Raw genomic sequence first — 21,277 nt, forward strand, 5'->3', positions numbered from 1 at the left:
CTCTAGTGGTGTGGGGGCTATTCCAAGGAGCTCTTCAGTGTTTTGTGATTTGTCGGTGGTTGGTCCTGTCGTTCCACCTTGTCTCCATTGAAGAAGGTTGCCTTGAGTGGCCTGATCCCAAGTTCGTTTCGTTCCAATGTTCCTTGATGGTGCCATGTCTTCCCCCTCAGCCAGTTCCATTGCCAACGAGATTCGAGCAAGAAGGAGACCTCCTCGCCGACCTAGAATATAGTAGCAGGAGATTTTCACTTGGGACTTTGACAATTCCAAAAACACTGGCGTGTGCCTTCTCAAGCTTTAACAACCACAGCTTTGGAGGTAAGCTCATTTTCTGTAGAGGCACTTAAGAACTTGAAAAATCTCCATTGTCTATATGTGTTCCTGTACGTACAGAAATGATAAATAGACATTGAACCCCGCAAAAATATAGCTCAGCCAAACACGTCAAGGTGTCTTAGAGTAACAGACAAAGTAGTCAGAGAAGCATTACGTCACCAGTAATACAATGGTCAACACCAATAGAATATGGATTATGGAAGACCAAGGCCTTAAAAGACCCTTGAGAGGCTTGTATTCAGCACGTTCATGGCCTTCATTGGTCGATTTTAAGCTGGCGTGTTTGGTGGGCTCCATTGGGTCAAGTTGTCACATTCATAGCTTATTTCATGACCACCGCCATTGTGAAACCAAGTCAAGGTTACCTTCTCTCTCTCTCTCCTAGCGTGAACAATAGACCATGGTAGAGTCCAAAAATGAAAGACCACACGCGTTTCAAGATAGAAACAAAATATCATTTACAAAGCTAAAGAGTTGCATTGGATGATGGTCAATAAATTGAAAGGGGTATAGGGACATCAAAGCAGGAAAGAAGATGACGTCACCATCGAATTTTGAGAGCTCATTTGTGCTTTGGAGGCTTGATAGTTCTTTGTCATGGAATTGAATTGGAGTCCCTATTCGTTTTTTTTTCATTAAAAGAATGGTTCATGATGAATTGCAGTTTAATACATTGTCACAGTTATGCTTATTAACATGCTTAAGAAATACTTAATACCGAAAAAAGCGATCTTTGGAGGCAATTTTAGAAGTTTCTATTTTGTAAAAAATTCTCTGAAACTTAGAAAAGTTTTTGATCTAATATTACGCATTGTACCCTTTTTTAGTACCTCTACTCTATCGAAAAATACAACAGTGAGTGACCTCCCAAAATTTGTGCTGAAATCATCAGGAAGCTGCTTCTTAAAAGAGTCAATATGGCAAAGTTTTTCTTCGCTTACAATTTCGTGAACATTGACTTACCCCTTGTCAACCTTAAGAGAATCATTGAACCCACGACAAATTTGTCGCAGGTTGAATTTGTGAAATGTCCGTATTTGGGTCTGATTTGGACACTTTCTATCCACTTAAACTATACGTACAGTGATTGCATTTTGTCACATTCACAACGCTTATGAACAAGTCAAGAACTTCAAATTTATATGTCTGGTAAATAATTGAAACAAATTTGCTAGCTTTCTTCGAAATTTGCACTTAAAAAAAATTGAAATTCAATTCGTTTGGGCTCACATTTTGGGAGCAAATGCTCATTTACAATGACTTTAATTGAAGGAGCACGCATAAAGATGATTTTTTTTAATTTAACATTTTTAATAGTGGGTTAACAACACAAACAGAGTCATTAACGACAGACGGTCCACAATCAATGAAATGTTGACGCAAAATGAGCGGGTGACATCAATGTCTTCTTATGTGCAATGAAGTTGTCGTTCCAATAACCATATTACAAAAAATCTATGAAATTTTGTGCGAAGAGAGTAGCACAGTATTTTGTATTTTAAGTGCCTAATCTCTCATTAGTGGTCTCTAGACCGATCGACAACCAAGTTTTCCGAGAGGATAGCAAAGGGGGAGGGCAGGAAATAAGATTCATGGTTTTTGAGGTGGGCCCTCCTTCTTCTCTCGTTCTTTTTTCTTCTCCTATTTTTGTTATGTACTACTACTTCAAATGCACCTTCTTAAGTCTCGAGAGTTGGTGCCATGATATTAAGTGAGTGGTCCAAATTCTCGTCTCCACTGCTTGAATGAGCAAAGTATCGAGGCCAACAACAATACTCTTTCGACCACTGTAGTTGAAGAAAAGGATAATAAATATGCATTTCAAGGATCAAACAAAACCATCAATGCTTCCCAGGCACATTTTTTTCGACGAGGAACTTGGATCGCAAGGACCACAGGAAAGACAACTGGAAAGTGGCACACAGGCTTTGTTTGCATTTGGGAATTATGGACCTTGACAAAAGCTTGATCGGAGTGAAAACTTTTTCTCGAGACTTTCCTCAAGCCTCAATTGCCTTTCTTGGTTGGTTGGTTGGTTAGGTGTTGTCACTGATTCGGTCTTGCATACCAACCAACCAACAAAGCAACCATTCTTTTCTTAATCCCTCGAGATTTTGGCGCAAAACTTCCAGAATGGTCCCCGACGGAGGCCGATCTCAAGTAAATGTCAGTACCTGAGATGGTGCTTCTGTAAGTGCAAGTTGGCCCGAATTCGTACTTTCCCTTGTAATTGCACCATTCGAGTGAGACGCAACGTATGCTCTTAACCCGGATCTTGCTTTGGCACAGTTGTCGACAAAAATATCACGGTGCCAATTCGAGCAAAACAAGTCAATTTTAAAATTGACACCGAAGGTGACCATTTTTAGATGGGCTCGGGAGCTTCGAAAATATATCATTTTCCATGGGTGACCAATTTTGCTTTTGCCCATTTTTTTTAGCAAAGTCATGTTAGGATAAAGATTCCTTTGTCGTTAATCTTAGCAACTCTTTTTTTTTTGATAAATGATCAATAAATGAAAGAAGCGACAATCTCTTGTGAAATCCAGTATAGGGGCAATTTGGAGTTTTTTTTTGCATTCGGACAAGCATCACGTTTACAGTACTTAAGGGAGAAGTGATGACATTGGTTTGAAGTTTATGGTCTGGACTGAACGATTTTTCCTTCTGGCCCAGAGTATGATGCAAATATGATTCTAATTGTTGTTGATTCTGAATCTGCAACCAAAATGTCACCTTGTAGTAACATTTTTTGACAAAATTTTTGACTGGAACATCTGAAACTTTGACCTTGAAAATGACAACTTCCGTTCAGTGTGGCAATCGGCTAACCTGCTGATTGTTGGGTGCTCCCCTTGATTCGTTTTCCAACTCTTGTTGAATTCATACGCCATGATATTATCAAAATGAGAATCTACGGAAACCATTTGACATAAATCCGAATTTCAGAACTGGTTGATACACATGATGAAAACATTGTATCAGCACAAAATTGCAAGTTTGTGGTCTCATTTGATCCAATAGGTGATACCAAAACAGACTCAAGTAGTTTTTGATATGATGTAATTAAAAAAGTACATATGAATCTTGAAAGTTTCTTTAGAAATTGGTTTTGGCCTCTGATTTGAGAAAGTTGGTCAGAATTTATTTATTTTTAGTTTTTTTTTAAATTGTTCATTTCAAAGTTGTTAAGATGTCATGAACACAGAACAAGTTTTTCATTGTTCTCACGTCCATGTATGCTTTTTTAACTTTGTTTGTTTGTTTATTCAGAGTCAGATGGCAGCTCTGTCGCTCAGCCTGCCAGATGATGATGAGTATCCCATTATATGGGTTTTCTCTTTATAACTATTGTCATATGGCTGTTACCAGACATACCACCACTAGTAAATTGAGCCAATTGGGGCCAACTGTTCCTGAATCCCATTTGTGATCACCTGAGGATATGTTATTTGCCAGACTTCATGTGGATTTTTAAAACAGTGTTTGCTACACTTTAGTCGCATCATAGTTTGCACAAATTTAAGCTTCCTTACTTAACTTGCTAGGTTAGAGCAAAAGTGTGATCAGAGCAGCTTTCTAAACCAAATCTGGTAAATGTTTTTTTAAGACACTTTCTGGCCTTGAATTGCCCGCTTTGACTTTTTCCATTTATTGTTGGAAAACCACAACAAGCCACGTAACTCTCCATGTCACAACCTGATTCCAAACAGTTATGACCTGCTGGAACCAGAAAAAGTAGATGTTGAGCTTTTGTAAAGTCAATTAAAGACACAGAGGACATGATTTGCTCTTCAAACATATCATTTTGGAGTTTTGCCAAAGACAGCTTGGTGAAAGTAGTGATTACCATATACAACTGTTGTGGCCAGTTGTTGGCAACAAACACTCAAAAACAGGCTACATCTGCAGTTCAGGATGAAATGTTTGTGATGATTTAGATCAGATACATTTTAGATATTTTATCATTGCTATAGCCGCACAAGTCATCTACTCTTAGACTGCCTCACAGCCCAGACCTTGGAAATTGGTTGTCAGATTAGGGTGTAACACAAATGATGTACAAATTACCAGCATCAAATATTTTTTGTTTATTGGAATAAGGACCAAGATTCTCCATGGTTGATGTGAATCAATGATGAATCACTTCAAAATGCTAACAACTTTGACACAATGACGATAGCTGTTTTAGGTCTTTGGACTCAAAAAAGGCTTGTCCAATACGTAATATCACCGTGCGTATGCAAGCCATACAAATGATCCTTTACAACACAGCAACATTATGAGCTGAGTTCAATCGTTTTAATGTATACTTTTATTAAGCAAATAAGAACACCCTTCATTGGCATCAGCTTCAATCCATCACCTGACTCCTGAAGAACAAACAAATGTACAAACAAACAACAACAAAAAATGGCATTTCATCATCACTTGAGCTTGATAGCGCTTGTAAAATTTGGCGCTTGGCACTTTTTAACATGTCATAAGTTTACAAATATGAGCTTTAGCACTAAAAAGGCCAGATATTTCTTTCTTACTTTCAATTTTTTTGGCAGCCCTGAAAAGAAACTGTATTCAAGGATGTCTAAGACAACAGCTTTTGGGTTTGCAAGATCAATGCCATTGGGTCCTTCAAGTAGCAACACTTTGATAAGTACATACTTATTGTAGCGGCTCTCTTTATCATCGTCATTGCTTACTCCAGCTATCGAGGGGTCTCTGATAGCTGACGCTCTTTTTTTGCGGACTTCCTTACCGCTACTGGGATTGGAATCCCAACAGTTCGAGACGAGAAATTTATTAATTTGACTTAACTTTTATTTCTAAATATCATTTGATCGACCAACGAATTAGAGCTGGCTGATCTGACTGACCCTTGAATGTATGGTTGATCGGGAATTTTTGTCAAAAACTTGTCCAAATCTGTCTTAGATCCTGCTACTGGATCAAGGCCTACATACGCCCTACGATAATTTGAACGCAGCAAATTTTACAATGAAGGAGCCCGAGAAAGAAGAGATGTGGACTTCATTGTTTCAACTAGCCTGAATTCTCGAGGGCTTGAAGGTGCCCTCAAATCGCACGTTAAGCCTCTACGGTCACTACAATTGACCCTAAATCCTTGGTTAGGACAAAGCTCATGGATGCTTTTGAAAACATACAGTATCAGATACCTTTCGTACCTTCTCTGAATACTGTACAATCCCAACCTTTTTAACCTCTCCCAATACAAGAGCTCTGTCATATCCTCAATGTTCCTAGTTAAACATCCCTTGGATCTGCTTTGGATCGTTATTGTGAATTTTTGGTCAGTTTCTTTTTTCGCCCCAAAATAAAAGGTTAGGCGAGATCGATATTTTGGCTCCGAGTTTCATTTAGCGAGACGTTAAACTTTATTATATTTTTAGATTGTCACATTGGGCTTCAGTGTTCCATGTGAAAGAATAAAGTTCCAGTTCATTTATCCCCAAAAGGAAATGTTCTGTTACCAGCACATTCTTTTGAATGTTACATTTCACTCATTAACAAATTAAAGGATACTTTTTAGCGGGAAAGGAGGAATCATGCATTAATTAGGGATGCTTCTTTGAATTGTTTGTGGTGACAACAGATGTTTTAAAAACTCGAACAATACTTGCTACGGCTTTGTGGCTTTGAAGGGCCCATTTTGGGGGTGGCAAGACTCTTTTTGCAAAGAATTGGATAAGTGTTTCGTCTTTTGCCGAAATCTGCCAATCCTGGGTCACTTTTTGTTTACATCGCCATTTTTGCTATTGATTAAAAAAAGTGAATCCTGGCTGATACAAAAATTTTTGTTTAGAGTTCTGAATTAAGTTGTGCGAATTTTGTTCATTTCCATTCCCTGAGCTAAAAAAACATTGAAACACAAAAGTGCTATTAAACCTGACAACTTGAGTTTTTCATGTGTTAATTTTCCAGTTCATATTTGCACCATTCTAGAATATGCCTATTCTGAATGCGTAATGTACTGCGTTTGCATGCCTAGCCTTGTTAGAAAAACGAAAGGTCTGACATTGTTTCTACATCATGCCTCTTTACTCTAGCAAGAGTGAGCATGTTATAGGTCTACAAACAAAATGATTTGAACTCATTTGGCCCAAAAATGTATGAACTAGTCGTGAGGAGTGAGACACTCCATCACGTCATTGTTTGAGAAGAGCCCAATAATGTGGCACAGACCAGAAACCATTGACCTAGAACATGTTGGTTGATGGATGGTGGAACCCGAGCTAAGAGTCATTTCCAGGGCGAGTAATGTTCAAATTGGGCCAGCCGAATCACCAAAAAAAACCAGGAACGGCTTGCCAAGGTGCATGGTACACGTTTAATTGACAAAACAATGGCGATCACAAGAAAGAAAATGGCTCGACTTGTTCCAATGGCAACAACCTTGGATGAATCACTAATTGAGAGGGAACGAGACCGAAAACTTGCTGCCACCTCAATTCGAATCACGCAAGTGGGTGTAGAAAAGGGTGTTTTAAGCTCAAGATTACATTCGTACTAGTACGTATAGGGGGAATCAGTCCAAAGGTTGGAGACTGACTTGAGCTTAAGGTGGTGCTTAAAGCTGGATGGGTGGGGTGATCTAGAAGGTTAAAGTGTATTTCATCTTCATTTCCGTCAAGACTCAAGACTTTTCATTTCCTTAATGGACTGGACCGACAAGTGGTGAGTGGATCATAATTGAAGCCAAAGGGTGGACCTCTCTGTACTATAATAATCTGACGGAAGCTTGATCTGAGCCACTTCTTTGGGTGCAGTTGTAAAAAGAACTTATTCAACCTAGTGAAAATGAACGACCACTTTTTTAAATTTTTGTTGCAATTAACCAATTGTCATGTGCTTGTTGCAGAACCAGACACAGAATACTTTATCAGAATGACTCATTTTGGAAGGTAATTAAAGGTTTGCCAAGGTCAAGACAAATGCCCTCATATTTCATTCGGTTCTGGATAAAGATGTTTGGTAAATCAGATTATTCAAAGATTGTAGGATGACCTTCGAGTAAAAGAGATGTAAGTTGTGGGATAGGGACAAGCGAAGATATTTGGGTTTCTGGTGGCAACAACATTCTAAGTAAAGGAAACTGAAGAGAAATGAAGCGGCAACCCTGATTTTGAGGAGGGAGAATGGAGACAAACATTAAAGCCAACCTTTACCAGGCATAGATTGAACTTGTCTTCTAATTTAGTTTGTCGGCTTGTTGAAGCCAACGGTATTCTGATATTAAAGATATTAGTGCAGTGACAGAACGCCGTCAAAATGACACATTTTTGAGTTTTGTAACACAACTATTCACTAATTGGTTGAAAATTCAATTGGATGGAGGAGCAAGTGCACTTGGGAGTTGGCTACAATGTTGGTCTAAATTAGAGGGCCCTCTNACACAGAATACTTTATCAGAATGACTCATTTTGGAAGGTAATTAAAGGTTTGCCAAGGTGAAGACAAATGCCGTCATATTTTATTCGGTTCTGGATGAACTTGTCTTCTAATTTAGTTTGTCGGCTTGTTGAAGCCAACGGTATTCTGATATTAAAGATATTAGTGCAGTGACAGAACGCCGTCAAAAATGACACATTTTTGAGTTTTGTAACACAACTATTCACTAATTGGTTGAAAATTCAATTGAATGGAGGAGCAAGTGCACTTGGGAGTTGGCTACAATGTTGGTCTAAATTAGAGGGCCCTCTAGTCTCAATTATCCCCCTCAATTTGCTCAAATTCAGTGCTGCCGCACTGCATTTTTCTTGAATTTCCTTTCCTTATCATGGCCTATGCAAAGGTACACAATAGTAAATTTGGAGTAATGAGAGACGTTGCCCATTTCCATGTGAAATCGAATGTATAGTGTTGTGCTTACATGTGGATCTGGAATGCTATCTAAAAATTGATCCAAGTCTGACTTGAAAGATGCTACCGGATCAACAAGGCCTACTACGTATTCCCTACGAATATTAGAGGGAAGCAAATTAAACAATGAAGGAGCCCGAGATAGAAGAGAAGAGGACTTGAAATAATCTTGAATGAACATGGTCCCATATGAACATCATTAGATATCAAAGCCTTCAAGAAGGGGATTTTCCGCTTCAACCCGATTGCAACATCAATATGAAAATTAGCCAGTGTGCTATTTTTTTCGCAGACTTCCACAGGGTTGCCAAACCTGGGGTAAATTAGACCCGAGGATGTCTAGGAATATCCTTTATAAGTCAAAAGGTTTATTTCTCGATTTTTCATGGCAATCCAGCTGTTTCTACGGTCAAGTGGATCCAATTCTAGGGTTCGTCAAATTTTGCCGGCCAATTTTTTGAAGGATTATCCATCTATTTTCCGCGGCTTGTCAATGACCAAAAGCATTCATTAAGTTTTGCTCTAAGATTCTGTCGAGATTGGACGAGTGAAAATGTGTATAGAAGTCCACGATGGAAGTCACAACACATTTTGATGCTTCGCTCTTTTGGAAAGTGGAATCAGTCAATCAATTCTCAAAAAGCTATGAGCTAAATCTCAAGCAGAAGTCAAAATTGGCTTGAAAGCTGGTTAATTCGTTCTTTCTGTACTGTAGTGATTTTACACCCCTGACAACCAAGTTGTTCCAACATTGGATTTAAGTAGTTTCCAGACCGGTAAAAGCCGTAGAACGCCAACGACATTGTTCTATGGTTTCTGGGTCTCTCTCACACAAATTATAAAGTGACCAAACAACCAAAGCATTGCCAAGGTTTCCTGTCATTCCACTCGACATGGCATTACAAACTTTGAAGTCTTGGCAAGGTTTTTCCTTCAGAGGACAAGGTTTCAATTTCCGTCCCCAGGAGAAACTAGAAAGACCATGACAGATGAGGAAGCCTTGTTTGCGCCCGTTTCAGAGTCCAGAAATATGGAGAAGGTGGTCTTCCTGAGTCTTCTGTTGTTGTGCGGGGACATTGAGAGCAATCCTGGACCTCCCCGGCGATCCGTCCAAGGCAAGACACCCTCCACGGAGCAAAAGATCGAATCCTTGTCCAACACCCTCGCCGAGTATGAGGCCAAGATCACCGGCCTTGAGAGCGAGCTTGACACTCAGAAGAAAAGTTATGACGAGAAGCTTCAGAGTAAGAGTTGGTTTCTTCACTATTGCCTTTTAAAGAAGGACTATTTGAAAATTGCTATGTACCCGAGGAAAACACACAGTGGTGAAGATTTTTTTTAGGACGGTTCTTTTAATCCTTACTGAAATCAAATATGCGGCTTCTTAATCGTTAGGATTTTAGGATTTTTTTCTCAAATTCCATTATGAAGGCGAGATGATATAACAATAGGAAAGGGGTGCATTTTCTATTATTGTTTTTGATGATTTCAATTTCAATCTAACACTAAGCCATGCAGGCAAGGAATTGTGGGAATGGCTAAGGAACTAACATTATTAGGGGCCCTTATTTGCAACGTCACACGGCCCAAAGAAAACGGGAAGACGCACTCTAGATTGCTAAATAAACTGCTCTTGCCTTGCCTTGAACGCAATTTCTTTTCTGGACATTATGTGACCCGGGTCATTAATTATAAATAAGATTTTAATAGAATCAGCCAATAACACCACAAACGCATTATAATTCTATAAAAAGGAATTGACCCAATCGGCCCTTTTTTGGTAGAGGCTGAGTGACAAAGCTCCCACTGAAGTGCAGAACGTAAAACATATTTCGTCCAGCGTAAGGGGGCTATACAGATGATTGGATTTGCAGTGTAATACTTTTTTTGTTTGCTTACTATTTTAACATTTCTCATCTCTTAACGACTAGTTTTAATTGCTGTTCATTTTTGTCGATAAAAGTACGTGTTTTTTTTTTTTTTTCAAACATCTACGTCTTGAATTATGTCGGTCCAGCGAACAGTTAAGTTATTATGTATATTTCATTTTAATTATTCAAATTTTCTGTAATATATTTTTGCAAATAAAATTCAACGAAATTTTCTATAAAAAAAACTCTTAAGCTCACAAAGACCTATAAATGTCAAAGCCTATCTTCCGAGGTCTAGAAGAAGGCGAATCACCCCCCCAAAACGGTGTGAATCTCCCATTCATCTAACTGTGCGTACATCTAATCTGTGCATAAAGGTATGGAAGGTCAGTTGGAGACCATTTCCAAAGACATCTCAGAAATGAAGGAATCCAAAGGAGAGGGAGTCAACGATCTCAAGGAGCTCATAGACCAAAAACTCAAAGAGGCCGAACAAAAAGTGGAAGAGGTGCTAAAAATACTGATTGCCACTATATAGCAACCTTCATGTGGCCGACCGCTTTTTGCTTCAGGTCCGTGAGGTGTTTGAGGAGTTTCAGAACGACTACAATAACCAAATGCAAGACACCGCGGACAAATTCCATAAGATGGATGAGACAGTCAAGGACTTCCAAAGCGTTAGTGATGGCAGCATTCAAGGTATCCTTGAGGAAAGCCAACAATTGAAGGTGAGTGAACGGGCGGTCTTAGCTGACACTGCAGCCAAGGTCAACAACCTGAGTTTGGCATGTCTGCACTAATTTTAACGACATTTTGCATGCAAGTCGTCTCTTGTGAATGGAGGAGACAACAAAGAACATTGGTGTATACAGGGTACTCCAACTTTAACAGGGGTCCATATCGTTGGGTTTGGAATGTCGTACCAATAACATAAAATGAGATACAACGTTCTTCTACAAGGTTTGGGGGAGAGGGAGAAAATGACCAGAATTTTATTCAAACCACTTGCATTTTTGGGTACGTTTTGTTTGCTTTTAAGAGGATCTTTGACTTAAAAGCATATTTATATGCAAAATACTTCTCTGCCATTTTTAATGACTTTTTTGACGTTACCCTAGTAATAGTCCCCAATAGTATACAAATAAAATGCATAATATCTAAAATCTTCTTCATAGTGACATATCTGATATATACTGATATTTCCAATGAAATATCTTATCCTTCAACAAATTGGAGCCGGCAGACCTGATTACCCCTTCAATTAGTTTTTAGCTTTCTTCCGATCTACAAGAGATCTTCATTTTTTGACTGATTTTATACTTATTATTTTTTTAAAGATGCCTTTTTACGAAAACAGAGTAATTTCTTCCACACCTTATTACTCCTCTCTAAAGTGAAAGGCACGAATCAAGGACAAATAAATGACATTTCTCTTGACGTTTAGGCCTCCATGATTAATATGTTGCGAAACAGGAGGGACACTCTTGAATGAAAAACATGATTGCGAATCTTAGCTTGGCGCCTGATTCACTGAATTCCATTGCCACGGTTTTGGTTGTCAAGAAACTAGGCCAATTTCGTGTCTAGAGACACTTGACGTGGTCGAGAGCTTTAGGAGGGTCTCTGGTACCTGGAGCTGAACCACGCCATAAAGAACTTTTGACCAAACCTTTTTTCTAATGGCCTTGTCTTTCCAGGAGAGTTTTAGTTCCATTGACCAACGCATCAAAGACATCAAAATCGAGTCTTCAGGTACATGGTTGCCCATGGACGCACTAAAAAACTAATGAACCCGTCTTAATATCCATTTTTGCGTGTTTCAGGCAAGCTTCAGGCCCTCGGATCAACCACACGTGATCAACGTAGGGAGTACAAGGCCAAATTTGTGGATCTGGATGTGGAATTCCAACGCATGAAAGACCGAATGGAGATGCTCAATATGATCTTGGACGACATGAATGTGAGCTATACAAACTCTGAAATTCCCATGTGCCCGAGCAAAGCGGCGAGCGTTAGTTATACTTTTCATTTTGTAGGAGAAGATGTATGAATTTGAACAGAGCAAGAAGAACAACTTGATCTTCTATGGGGTCAGGAATCGGGCCCACGAGAATTCGGACAGTCTGAAACTGTACCTTGCCAACTTATTGCGGGACCACCTCAACATTCGGCGAGAGGTTCCAATTCAGCGTGCCACAAGGATACACACCGGTAAAAGACGCCATTGAAAATTTAGCGACACAGGTTCTTTTAGAGTGAATTACTCGATTACAGGACCCGAGGTCCGAGGTTGCCGCCCGTGCTTAGTCACTTTCGAGACATTCAAAGACCGTGAAACGGTCTTGCGTCAGTCCAAGGCTCTGAAAAAGGCTAGCATCGACGTGACCGAAGACCTGTCCAAGAGGACCCGCGAGAGCCGTCAAGAGCTCAGAAAGTTCATGAGAAAGGTACGGCCGACCAAGATTGTGTTATGCAAAATTGCGCAGGTCTTTCCACAAACAAGGTCTTTCAATACTTAGATCAAGAGAGCCAATCCTGAGAAGAATTGTTTCCTGGAGTACGACAAGTTGTACATTGATCACAAGATCTTCGTGTACAACGACGCCATGGGTCAAGTGGTGGAACAGACCGAGTCCCAACGCTACGGGGACATGATGAGCCGGCCAGGCACTCAGATGATGATGTTTGGCACCACCTTTGGTAGAGAAGGCACTGCCATGGGACACTACGGAGGTCACGGGGGTCTGGATGACCGTTATTTGGGTCCGAGTCGACCACCTTCTGGAATGAGCACCACTGGAGGACGGTGAGAAGACTGCACTGTCATGTTTCAGCCAAGTCAAAGCTGGGTATTGTCGTGTGATAACTCAAGGATACCTTTAACATGAGGATTGGACATGGCAATTGGCGAAGCTTGGCCACTTTGTGATAACAATATTTCAGCTCCCCAAAAATCGCAAGGGATACTGCCATACATTATGAGAAAGCAATTTAAAAGAAAAACAATTGTGCTTTTATGACAAAATGTTGAGTTATCGTACTTTAAATGAAAATATCGAAAGTTTCTGGTCTGTGTAGTAAAAAGTCTAGAATTTTAAGAATAAGGGAATATGAATATAATAAAAGATGTGCAGTTTGGCCTCAAATGCCAGTACCTTACTGCCTGTTTCTATTTACAACTCGGTCAAAGAGCTGTGACAAAAAGAAAAACCGGCCTAGCTCCGCTGATGTCCACTCCTCTAGTTGAAGGTCTCTCTCTGGATAACTTCACTTTATTAAAAATCGATAACGTCAAAACTTAGATTCGAACTGATAGTAAATACCACATATTGTAATAACTATGCAGAAAACAGTAGCAATATGCCGTCAATGTAGCACACACAATGACCATCTTTACAATACTGACAAAGACGTTTCAACTGACAGTACTTGAAATTTCAGGCAAATGGATCGGCCTTTAAAGTCAGCTTCAGCCATTCCAAGGCTGCCTCCTTTGAACCGAAACTTGAGCCTCTCCACTGGTGCCATGCATCAACAAGGAGGATTCAAAGATGACAAGATTGATGAGATGGAACGGATGGTTGTGAGCTATCAGGAGAAATTGGACACCATGGCCACGGATTACCAGGAAAAGGTTAATATCCTAGAAAACAAACTGGCTGACAAGGAGATTGAGAAGCCGCCCTTTCCGTTGAACGGAAATCACCATAACAATGGTGGGACATATTCGATTTCAAGTCACGCAACCTATACCCCTAACTATTTTCCGCCTATTTCTTATAAGATTTCAGTGACTATGAAACCGATAACGAAGACGACCCCCAATCTCCAAGATACCCCTTAGGTCCGGATTCACCTTTGAAGAATATAGCTGCCATTCCCGAAGAGGATCGATCGCCCACACCCAATCAGTCACCGAGTCCCTTGAAGGAGTTGAATGGAAGTGCGTTGCATGTCACCATAGCCGAAGAGCACAATCAATCCCCATTGGTCACAATCAACGGTGGTGACTAAATCCCAAACTGACTGGACCCCTTCCTGCTTTTCCTCATTTGCTTCCAAGTAGATTCCATTTGTTCCACTGTATTTTGTTTCAAAAATTGTAGAGATTGACGAAATACATTAGACTCAGGCACAAAGCTGATATGATATCACACAACAGTGGTTGATTTGGCGGAGGCGGCCGTTAGCTTAGGGCTGGATTTACTACTGAACGTGACCCCTGTGTATAGAAGACTACCCATTATGCTGATATTCAGTCCCATAAAGTTCCACATGGAGAACACATAATCCCCGCCAATCACCATTCCTGCAAGAAAACAAACCTCCTTGTTATTACCATCACCCAACCTCTCTTCAACCCCGTTCCACTGACCTGAATAAGTGATTAGCACGTTTTTGAGACACCCAACTATGGATGTGGTCAGGGCGGAGTTGTACTGAGTGCAGCACACTGTGGCGAAGATCAGGATGAACCCAAAGACCGAACTGAGTGTGAACATAAATATGAAAAAAGGATCGTGCAGTCCTGGATAGTCCGTCACTTTCTCGAATTCTCCTGTGTTGAAAGCGATCAAAACGGCAGGGATGAACATGAATATGGCATTGTAGAACATCAGACCGTATTTGCCCAGGTCCTTGGCGTCCAATTTCTTTTTCATATAAACGCCCTGAGCTGCTGTACAAATGTCATTCAGAAGGATGTATACGTATCCCTGAAAAATATGTGTTAAAAAACTCGTAATGCTTCGAAAGTAAGAAATGTCAAATTTGGAGAAAAGGAAACACGTATATGAAAAAAAAAGGCAAATAAACGTTTGAGAAAACCCCTTCACATTTTTTAAGATACCACAGAGGGAGGAGGTAGTAATACTTCATATCAGGGGGGGTGAGTAAAACTAATAATTTTCAAAAGGCCAATTTTTCGTTTCAAATTTGTTTTTTTTATTTTTGTTTTGCAATTCCAAAGATCATTTGTTACCCTGTGTTGGACAAACTATTTGACGGAATAAATATGGATTCCTTTTATTTAAGTCTAATCTTTCTATATATCTTTTGAGGACTTCCTTGTCGCTATCGGGAATGGAATTCCCAGCAGTTCAAAATGAAAAACCAAATCCAAAACCTCGAAAAAGCAAAGGCACATTTACTTGTGCCATTTTCCCAACTCAGGCTGGACCATTGGTATGAGGAGGACAAAGTTCAAATTTCCTCACCTTGAAGTTGAAAGCGAGATCGTTGCAAGCTGCAACCATGGCACCAAAGATCATAATGTATACTGAGATTTGAACCGACATCCTCGGTCGGTTTTTGAGCACATAACATTCTCCCATCATGGTCATCAGGATGGAGAACCTTCGTAGAACAGTCATCATTGGCAGGGAGAGCTCCTTGGTCCCGCCTAAACCGAAAATCATGTTCCCAATGTAGAAAAGAGGTAATGGCCAAATCTTCCGGAAGATGTCCGGCGAGAAGGTGGGAAAAGTGACAATCCTGAACAATCTGCCTATAAATAGCACCGATATGGTGGCCACCATCTGTCCAAGGCCAAGCACCTAAAACGAAATAAAATGGATGATTTTTTGTCCTTTCATTTTGCTTTGAATTTCATATGTTAGGTAAAAAACAACGTGGGATGAAAGTTCTTGCTGGTTGTAGAGGACATAGGTTCAAATCCTACTTGAGACTAAAGACACTAGACGTGGTGAGCTCATAGTGTAATTTGTTGACCCTATTTCTGAGTGTATGAACTTTTTCATGACGGTTTTTTTTTGTTAAGTAAGGGTTTCTTTTTCTCTGTGATCTCTGACTCAAAGAAATGGTGCCAGTTTTCGAACCTCGCGTGTGTTATGTCAAGAACTCATGTATGTTTTAGACACAACTTTCTTGGTGAAAGTGTTTGATAATAGCATAAAAATGGACACATTGGGATTCCTAGTTGCAGTGTTAAATCGTGTTATCATGGCGTTATAAGTTTTTAATAAAGTCCTGGGAACAAGCCTAAATAGAGTGAGGGGGGATTACACAAAGGTAGCCACTTTAGTTTGACTTTACTTCATACAATCAATCTAATTTTGATTCCGATTTCTAAGGAGATTATTTCATTGGTCAATGCCATTACGCAAATTTAGGGCTGGATTCAGAATTAAACTACCGGGCGTAACATATTTATCTGTCCGCAAATTAGACTTTATTGTGACTGTACATGTATGTCAAAGTCCCAATTTTAAGGTGTTCAAACATGAAACTAGTTACGAAACAACCCTTTTGCTGCATATAAATGGCATGAATCTCGAAACAGAATGTCAAAATAATCCATAGATTGTGTCGAAAAAATAACACTTGTGTTGAGTACATCAATTAAAGCAACCCTCTCAAACGAAATATATTGCAAATAAAAACAATTCCACATGTTCCAATCGCAAATGTTCCGGATTTACCCCCACTGACTTGGTTTCAAAACAAGATCTCACGTGTTAATTTGAAAAACATTACACTTACTTGGGACAACATCCGTCAAAACTTTTAACGTAGCCCATATTCCCACATGGGGGTGTATGCCTCTATACCTTAGGAATGATTTGCACATTAGTCATGTAAAAATGTCGAATGGAGAAATAGAGATCTTAATTTGTCATATCCGAGGGCTTGATCAGGCTTGGATCAGGGCAAGTTTCAAACTTCACTAAAGGTAGTGCACGTTATTCCAATTTTTCAAGGGGGAGATATGTCGCTCCCCAGGAACTATAGGCCGATTTCTCTCACTTCGAATATTGCAGAGGTGTTTGAGAAGATCATGAAGTCCAAATTTGTTGAATTTCTTGAGGTCAATGAAGTCCTTCCTCCTAGCCAGCACGGGTTCCGAGCACATTTTAGCACGGTTACCCAACTGATTGAGCATTTAGAGCAGGTCATTGAGGGACTGGAAAGACAAGAGTAAGTAGATATTGTCTACTTAATTTTGCCTAGGCCTTTGATAAAGTAGATCATGGCCGTTTGCTGAATAGACTTCATGACATTGGGATCCAAGGCAAGGTTCTCAATTGGATAAGAAGCTTCATTCAGGATAGGAAGCAAATTGTTAACCCATTTGGGCTCCAATGAGTTCAGCAGGTTTGTAAAAGGTCGAACAAGTCCAAAGATGTTTCACTAGGAACATCACAGGATTGAGAGAGCTCTCGTATTGGGAGAGGCTAAAAAAGTTGGGACTGTACAGTGTTCAGAGAAGGTACGAAAGGTATCTGATACTGTACGTCTTCAAAAGTATCCATGAGCTTTGTCCCAACCCAGGGTTTAGGGTCAATTCTAGTGACCGTAGAGGCTTAATGTGCGTTTTGAGAGCACCTTAAAGCCTTCGAGAATTCAGGCTAGTTCGATAAATGAAGTCCACATCTCTTCTTTCTCGGGCTCCTTCATTGTTTAATTTGCTTCCCTTAATATTCGTAGGGAATACGTAGGCCTTGTTGATCCGGTTGCATCTTTCAAGTCAGACTTGGACAAATTTTTAGATAGCATTCCAGATCAACCCTACATTCAAGGACTAGCTCGGTCTGTCAACTCAAATTCATTGGTAGACCAAATATCATACAAAGATTGAAAGATAATAAATATAAGAATTATAACCTTTCATTTCAATAGTACTGAGGATTACATTCCCTGTAGCGGTTAGAAAAGCCCGTAAAAAAACAAACCCCCCAAAAAGTTCACTTACATTTTCCATCCTAAAAAACAGTTCCTTATATTTCTTTTCATTAGACCGCAAAAAAGAGTTATAACCTGAAAACAAGAACTTCAAAAGTTTTGAGCCAAATTTTCAATTTTTCACTTTTTCCGACTCTTTTCTGACCTTTTTTCTCACTTTTTTTTACTTTTAAGATTTTTTTGCCTTTTAATTGTCTTTTGGGTCCTTATCTGCTTCCTTCTTAACTTTTTGTTCCTCGTTGGAACCTTTTTATTTACTTCTGGGCACCATGATCAGATGAAGAATGAAATCCTCAGTCAAATTTTGCAGATTTTTGGGGTTGGGGTTTTGACTGGCTTTGAAAACCGCTGTAAAGAGTGTAACCCCAGTCATAATCAAAAATGAAAAAATCTGATTTAACTTAAACCCTGAACAATATTGGGTATACCACAGAATTGAATAAATCCAATTCAATTCCCTTTTTCTGTTTGGGAAAGTCTGCAAAAGAGAGAGCCTGTAGTTGAGCTGCATCTGCCATCATGGGTTTGATCTCACCCAAAGTTATTTTGTGAACGAAAACACCCTCAACACCAAAAGAGTAGGTTCCAGAAGAGAGTCAAATGTTTGCCATGACATCTGTATCAATTGAAAACGCATTCAAATGTAGAACATTGCAATAAAACTGAAATTCAATTTCTTTTAAACTCAATTGATAGCCTAGCATACTACATAGATGGGTGCCTGGATTAGCAACTTGTTTTTGCACCTATACACCTTTATTTGCAAATTCTTATAACTTATTTCAAGTTTCCATAAACTTTTTTCTGGTTTTCTTGACTTGCTTCTGCATTTTTCTCAACTTAAAAAAAAAAAATTCGTCTGAAGAGAATGTTTCCGCCACCTTGATAAAAATTGCAATTTGAGCCCCATCATAACCACATAAACGTTCTGTTCTTGCACGCTTCAAATAACTGGTTTGTGCATGGCTCAGGTGCTTTCGTCAGTTTACCCTTTGGTGGGACTACTTGGGGTGGGTCGAGAAATGTATGTGTGGTTTGACCCAACCAAAAGTTAGCCCGAATGCTAGAACAAAACAAGTGCTCGGACAACTTGCTCACACCGGTTTTATATTATGAATATGTGCCAGACGAGAGCCTTTACATGGCAAAGGGTTGCATGTGGGTTTTCGATTCAGCGATTCAGATTGACACCAGAGATATGTCAGGATTACCTCGACTGCGTTTATGCCTGATCGTTTTTGATAAAGCCTCCGTAGAAAGCCAAAACAAACCCCTTTATTGTATAGTAGAACTCACCTTGTACACATCACAGCAGCCCACTCACGCAACCTCATGTTTCAAAATTTGTTCCACAAGGAGACAAAAAGAGACACGTGACTTCGCTTTCTTACCTGAAAACTTGGGAATCGCTGTGTTGTGAGCACATTCTTGTTCACCACCATGATCAGAAACGAGGCCACTCCGTAGAAAAGAGCCGCCAGTAAACGTGTCACGAGGTTGTGAGGATTTTCCATGATGTGGCCCCCAACGCCACCGCGAGAATCCGTCACATTCAATCCTGGAGGTGTCGAACTAATCAGGGATTTGCTCGGAGATTCATCGTCAGAACCACTGGTAATTGGCTCCTCATTAGCCTCATTCTGAAAATGTTTCATCGTCAAAACCAACTAGAGGGGGCCCTCTTAGCTCCAGGAGTAAAAACACGAACTAAAACTGACAAACAGGTACAAAATCGCACGACACGAACACTTGATTGCAGAAAGCCGGGCCTCATTCTTTGTGGCAAGACCTCTGAAGTAGTCAAGTGCAAATAGTGCGTAACGACAAGTGCTGTTTGAAGATTAAAAAGTATTGCCCAAGTCAGCCGTCTCCAATAAAGTCGGGCCAAAAGATTGCGTGTGCCTTCGAAAGTCAAAACCAAGTGCATAATAGTGCATAATAGTGTCAGAAAATTCTGAAGGTGATGATTCCCACCGGCACTATCAATTGAATCGAAATGGACTATCGTTAGTATTGGTTCGATATAAGGTAACAACATTGAAGTGACTTATTCCTGTCCTCAAAAGGTGTTAGTATTATGATAGGTGTTTTTAATTTGCTTCATTGAGTAGTTGGAAACAAAAGAGATCCCCAAAAGCTTGCAAATTAACTAACCTTTTGATGGCAATACAAGGAGATCATGTTTTTCGAAATCTTAATTCTTAAGCCCTTTTTACCTTCGATGAGTAAGGTCAAACTCCCTCTGAATGTATAACTTTTAATTACATACTTTCACATCTCTGAATAGGCTTATCATCAACTTTTACGAGGGGTGCCTTAAATATACACTAATCGCTTAAACATCCTCGAAACCGCTGAATACGAAATGCAATCTACAGTACAATTCCTTACTGAGCCTCAAAACAAGTGTCGAATGACAAACAAGAAAGCTGTTATGCAAATAGGGTACCATTTGTTATTACAAAGCCAAAAGAAAATGGGAGCTAAAGTGACAACTTCCTTACACAGTCGTTACAAGTCAATCTTTAGATCCGTAAAAACATCCAACTCACATTTGTACATTTTCACCGCCCCTAAGTTCCGAGGAACATGCTACATAAATGGCGTCGTGGCACGTTCAAATTTTTTTTGTTCGACTACTTGATTCTTTAGATAAGTGGACTTTTCCGCGACCCCCAAAAAATATTATCAGGGGTTACAAAAATCTAAATTTCTAAAACATTGATGTCTGCAACCCGCAAACTCGAGGATCATGAATGATTCAATCCTTTTCAACGTATGACTTTTTTCAAAAGCTTTGGACTTTTAAGCTCCTGGTAACTTTTTCAATTGTTGATTCCACATGGCAAATACAGGGTAGCCCATAATGTATGGCGTACCAAAAATACTGATATGGCGTAAGAAGGGCAGTGGTGGCGAAAAACATATTTAAAAAAAACTTGTGGCCAAGTGATAACTGGAAAAAGTTTTTCGGACACGTACATTCGACATAATTCCCATAAATATCACTAACCCCTGATTCACTTCCTACCTAATGACTAAGTAGCCGCAGGTCTTTAGTCGGAGTTTCCCCCTTTAGCCATCATTTATTTCATCAATAATTATTTCTATGGTTCCAAGTTGTCTTTGATTGATCTTTCACTTATTCAGAAAATTTCAATAACGTTTTGTACGTAGGATTTGGCTTGGACAAACCCGCTTTCTGACAATCGCCCATGATAGAGTCATGCCCGAAAGATCTCTCCAAGCCAAACTGTCGGTCCTGCACATCATTTGAATGCTCCAGATGTTATAGGGATCAACAGAGGATGAGCTTAAACATTAATTTATTGATTGCCTTATTATAAATGCTGGCTAATTTAGACAAAGTACCAACCAAACAAGCGCGGCTGAAGTGTGTTTTGGGCGCCAGGAAGGGCAAGGGCAATAGCAGCTAGTTATGTTTCATAAAACGGCAGTTTTTGTTCAGGTTTCACGTGCTAGAGAAGATT

General features: G+C 39.7%; 2 protein-coding genes across 5 annotated transcripts in view; one reads left to right on the plus strand and one right to left on the minus strand.

Annotated features, from left to right (window-relative positions):
* Window positions 1–14,229, plus strand: LOC131891626 (uncharacterized). Of its 2 annotated transcripts, none has more exons than XM_059241250.1 (11): window positions 1–318; window positions 9,234–9,458; window positions 10,463–10,593; window positions 10,658–10,813; window positions 11,783–11,837; window positions 11,909–12,045; window positions 12,122–12,296; window positions 12,360–12,532; window positions 12,605–12,891; window positions 13,527–13,801; window positions 13,870–14,229. In XM_059241250.1, the coding sequence occupies exons 1-11, from the start codon at window positions 147–149 to the stop codon at window positions 14,097–14,099; spliced, it is 2,016 nt and encodes a 671-aa protein (XP_059097233.1). In that variant the 5' UTR covers window positions 1–146; the 3' UTR covers window positions 14,100–14,229. The 2 variants fall into 2 exon arrangements, with proteins under 2 accessions (XP_059097233.1, XP_059097234.1); XM_059241251.1 differs by lacking the exon at window positions 1–318 and adding an exon at window positions 6,684–7,029.
* The window catches only part of LOC131891627 (UDP-N-acetylglucosamine/UDP-glucose/GDP-mannose transporter-like), a 15,381-nt gene continuing 8,256 nt past the window's right edge, over window positions 14,153–21,277 (minus strand). For all 3 annotated transcript variants that reach the window (XM_059241252.1, XM_059241253.1, XM_059241254.1), the window contains 4 exons: window positions 19,178–19,426; window positions 15,302–15,640; window positions 14,461–14,800; window positions 14,153–14,394 (listed from right to left, as the gene is read on the minus strand). In XM_059241252.1, the coding sequence (XP_059097235.1) occupies window positions 14,237–14,394; window positions 14,461–14,800; window positions 15,302–15,640; window positions 19,178–19,426 (1,086 nt within the window). In that variant the 3' untranslated portion in view covers window positions 14,153–14,236. The remainder of the gene's footprint in view (window positions 14,395–14,460; window positions 14,801–15,301; window positions 15,641–19,177; window positions 19,427–21,277) is intronic.

The sequence above is a fragment of the Tigriopus californicus genome, chromosome 12, assembly GCF_007210705.1.
Source record: "Tigriopus californicus strain San Diego chromosome 12, Tcal_SD_v2.1, whole genome shotgun sequence".
In the NCBI taxonomy this organism is placed as follows: domain Eukaryota; kingdom Metazoa; phylum Arthropoda; class Copepoda; order Harpacticoida; family Harpacticidae; genus Tigriopus; species Tigriopus californicus.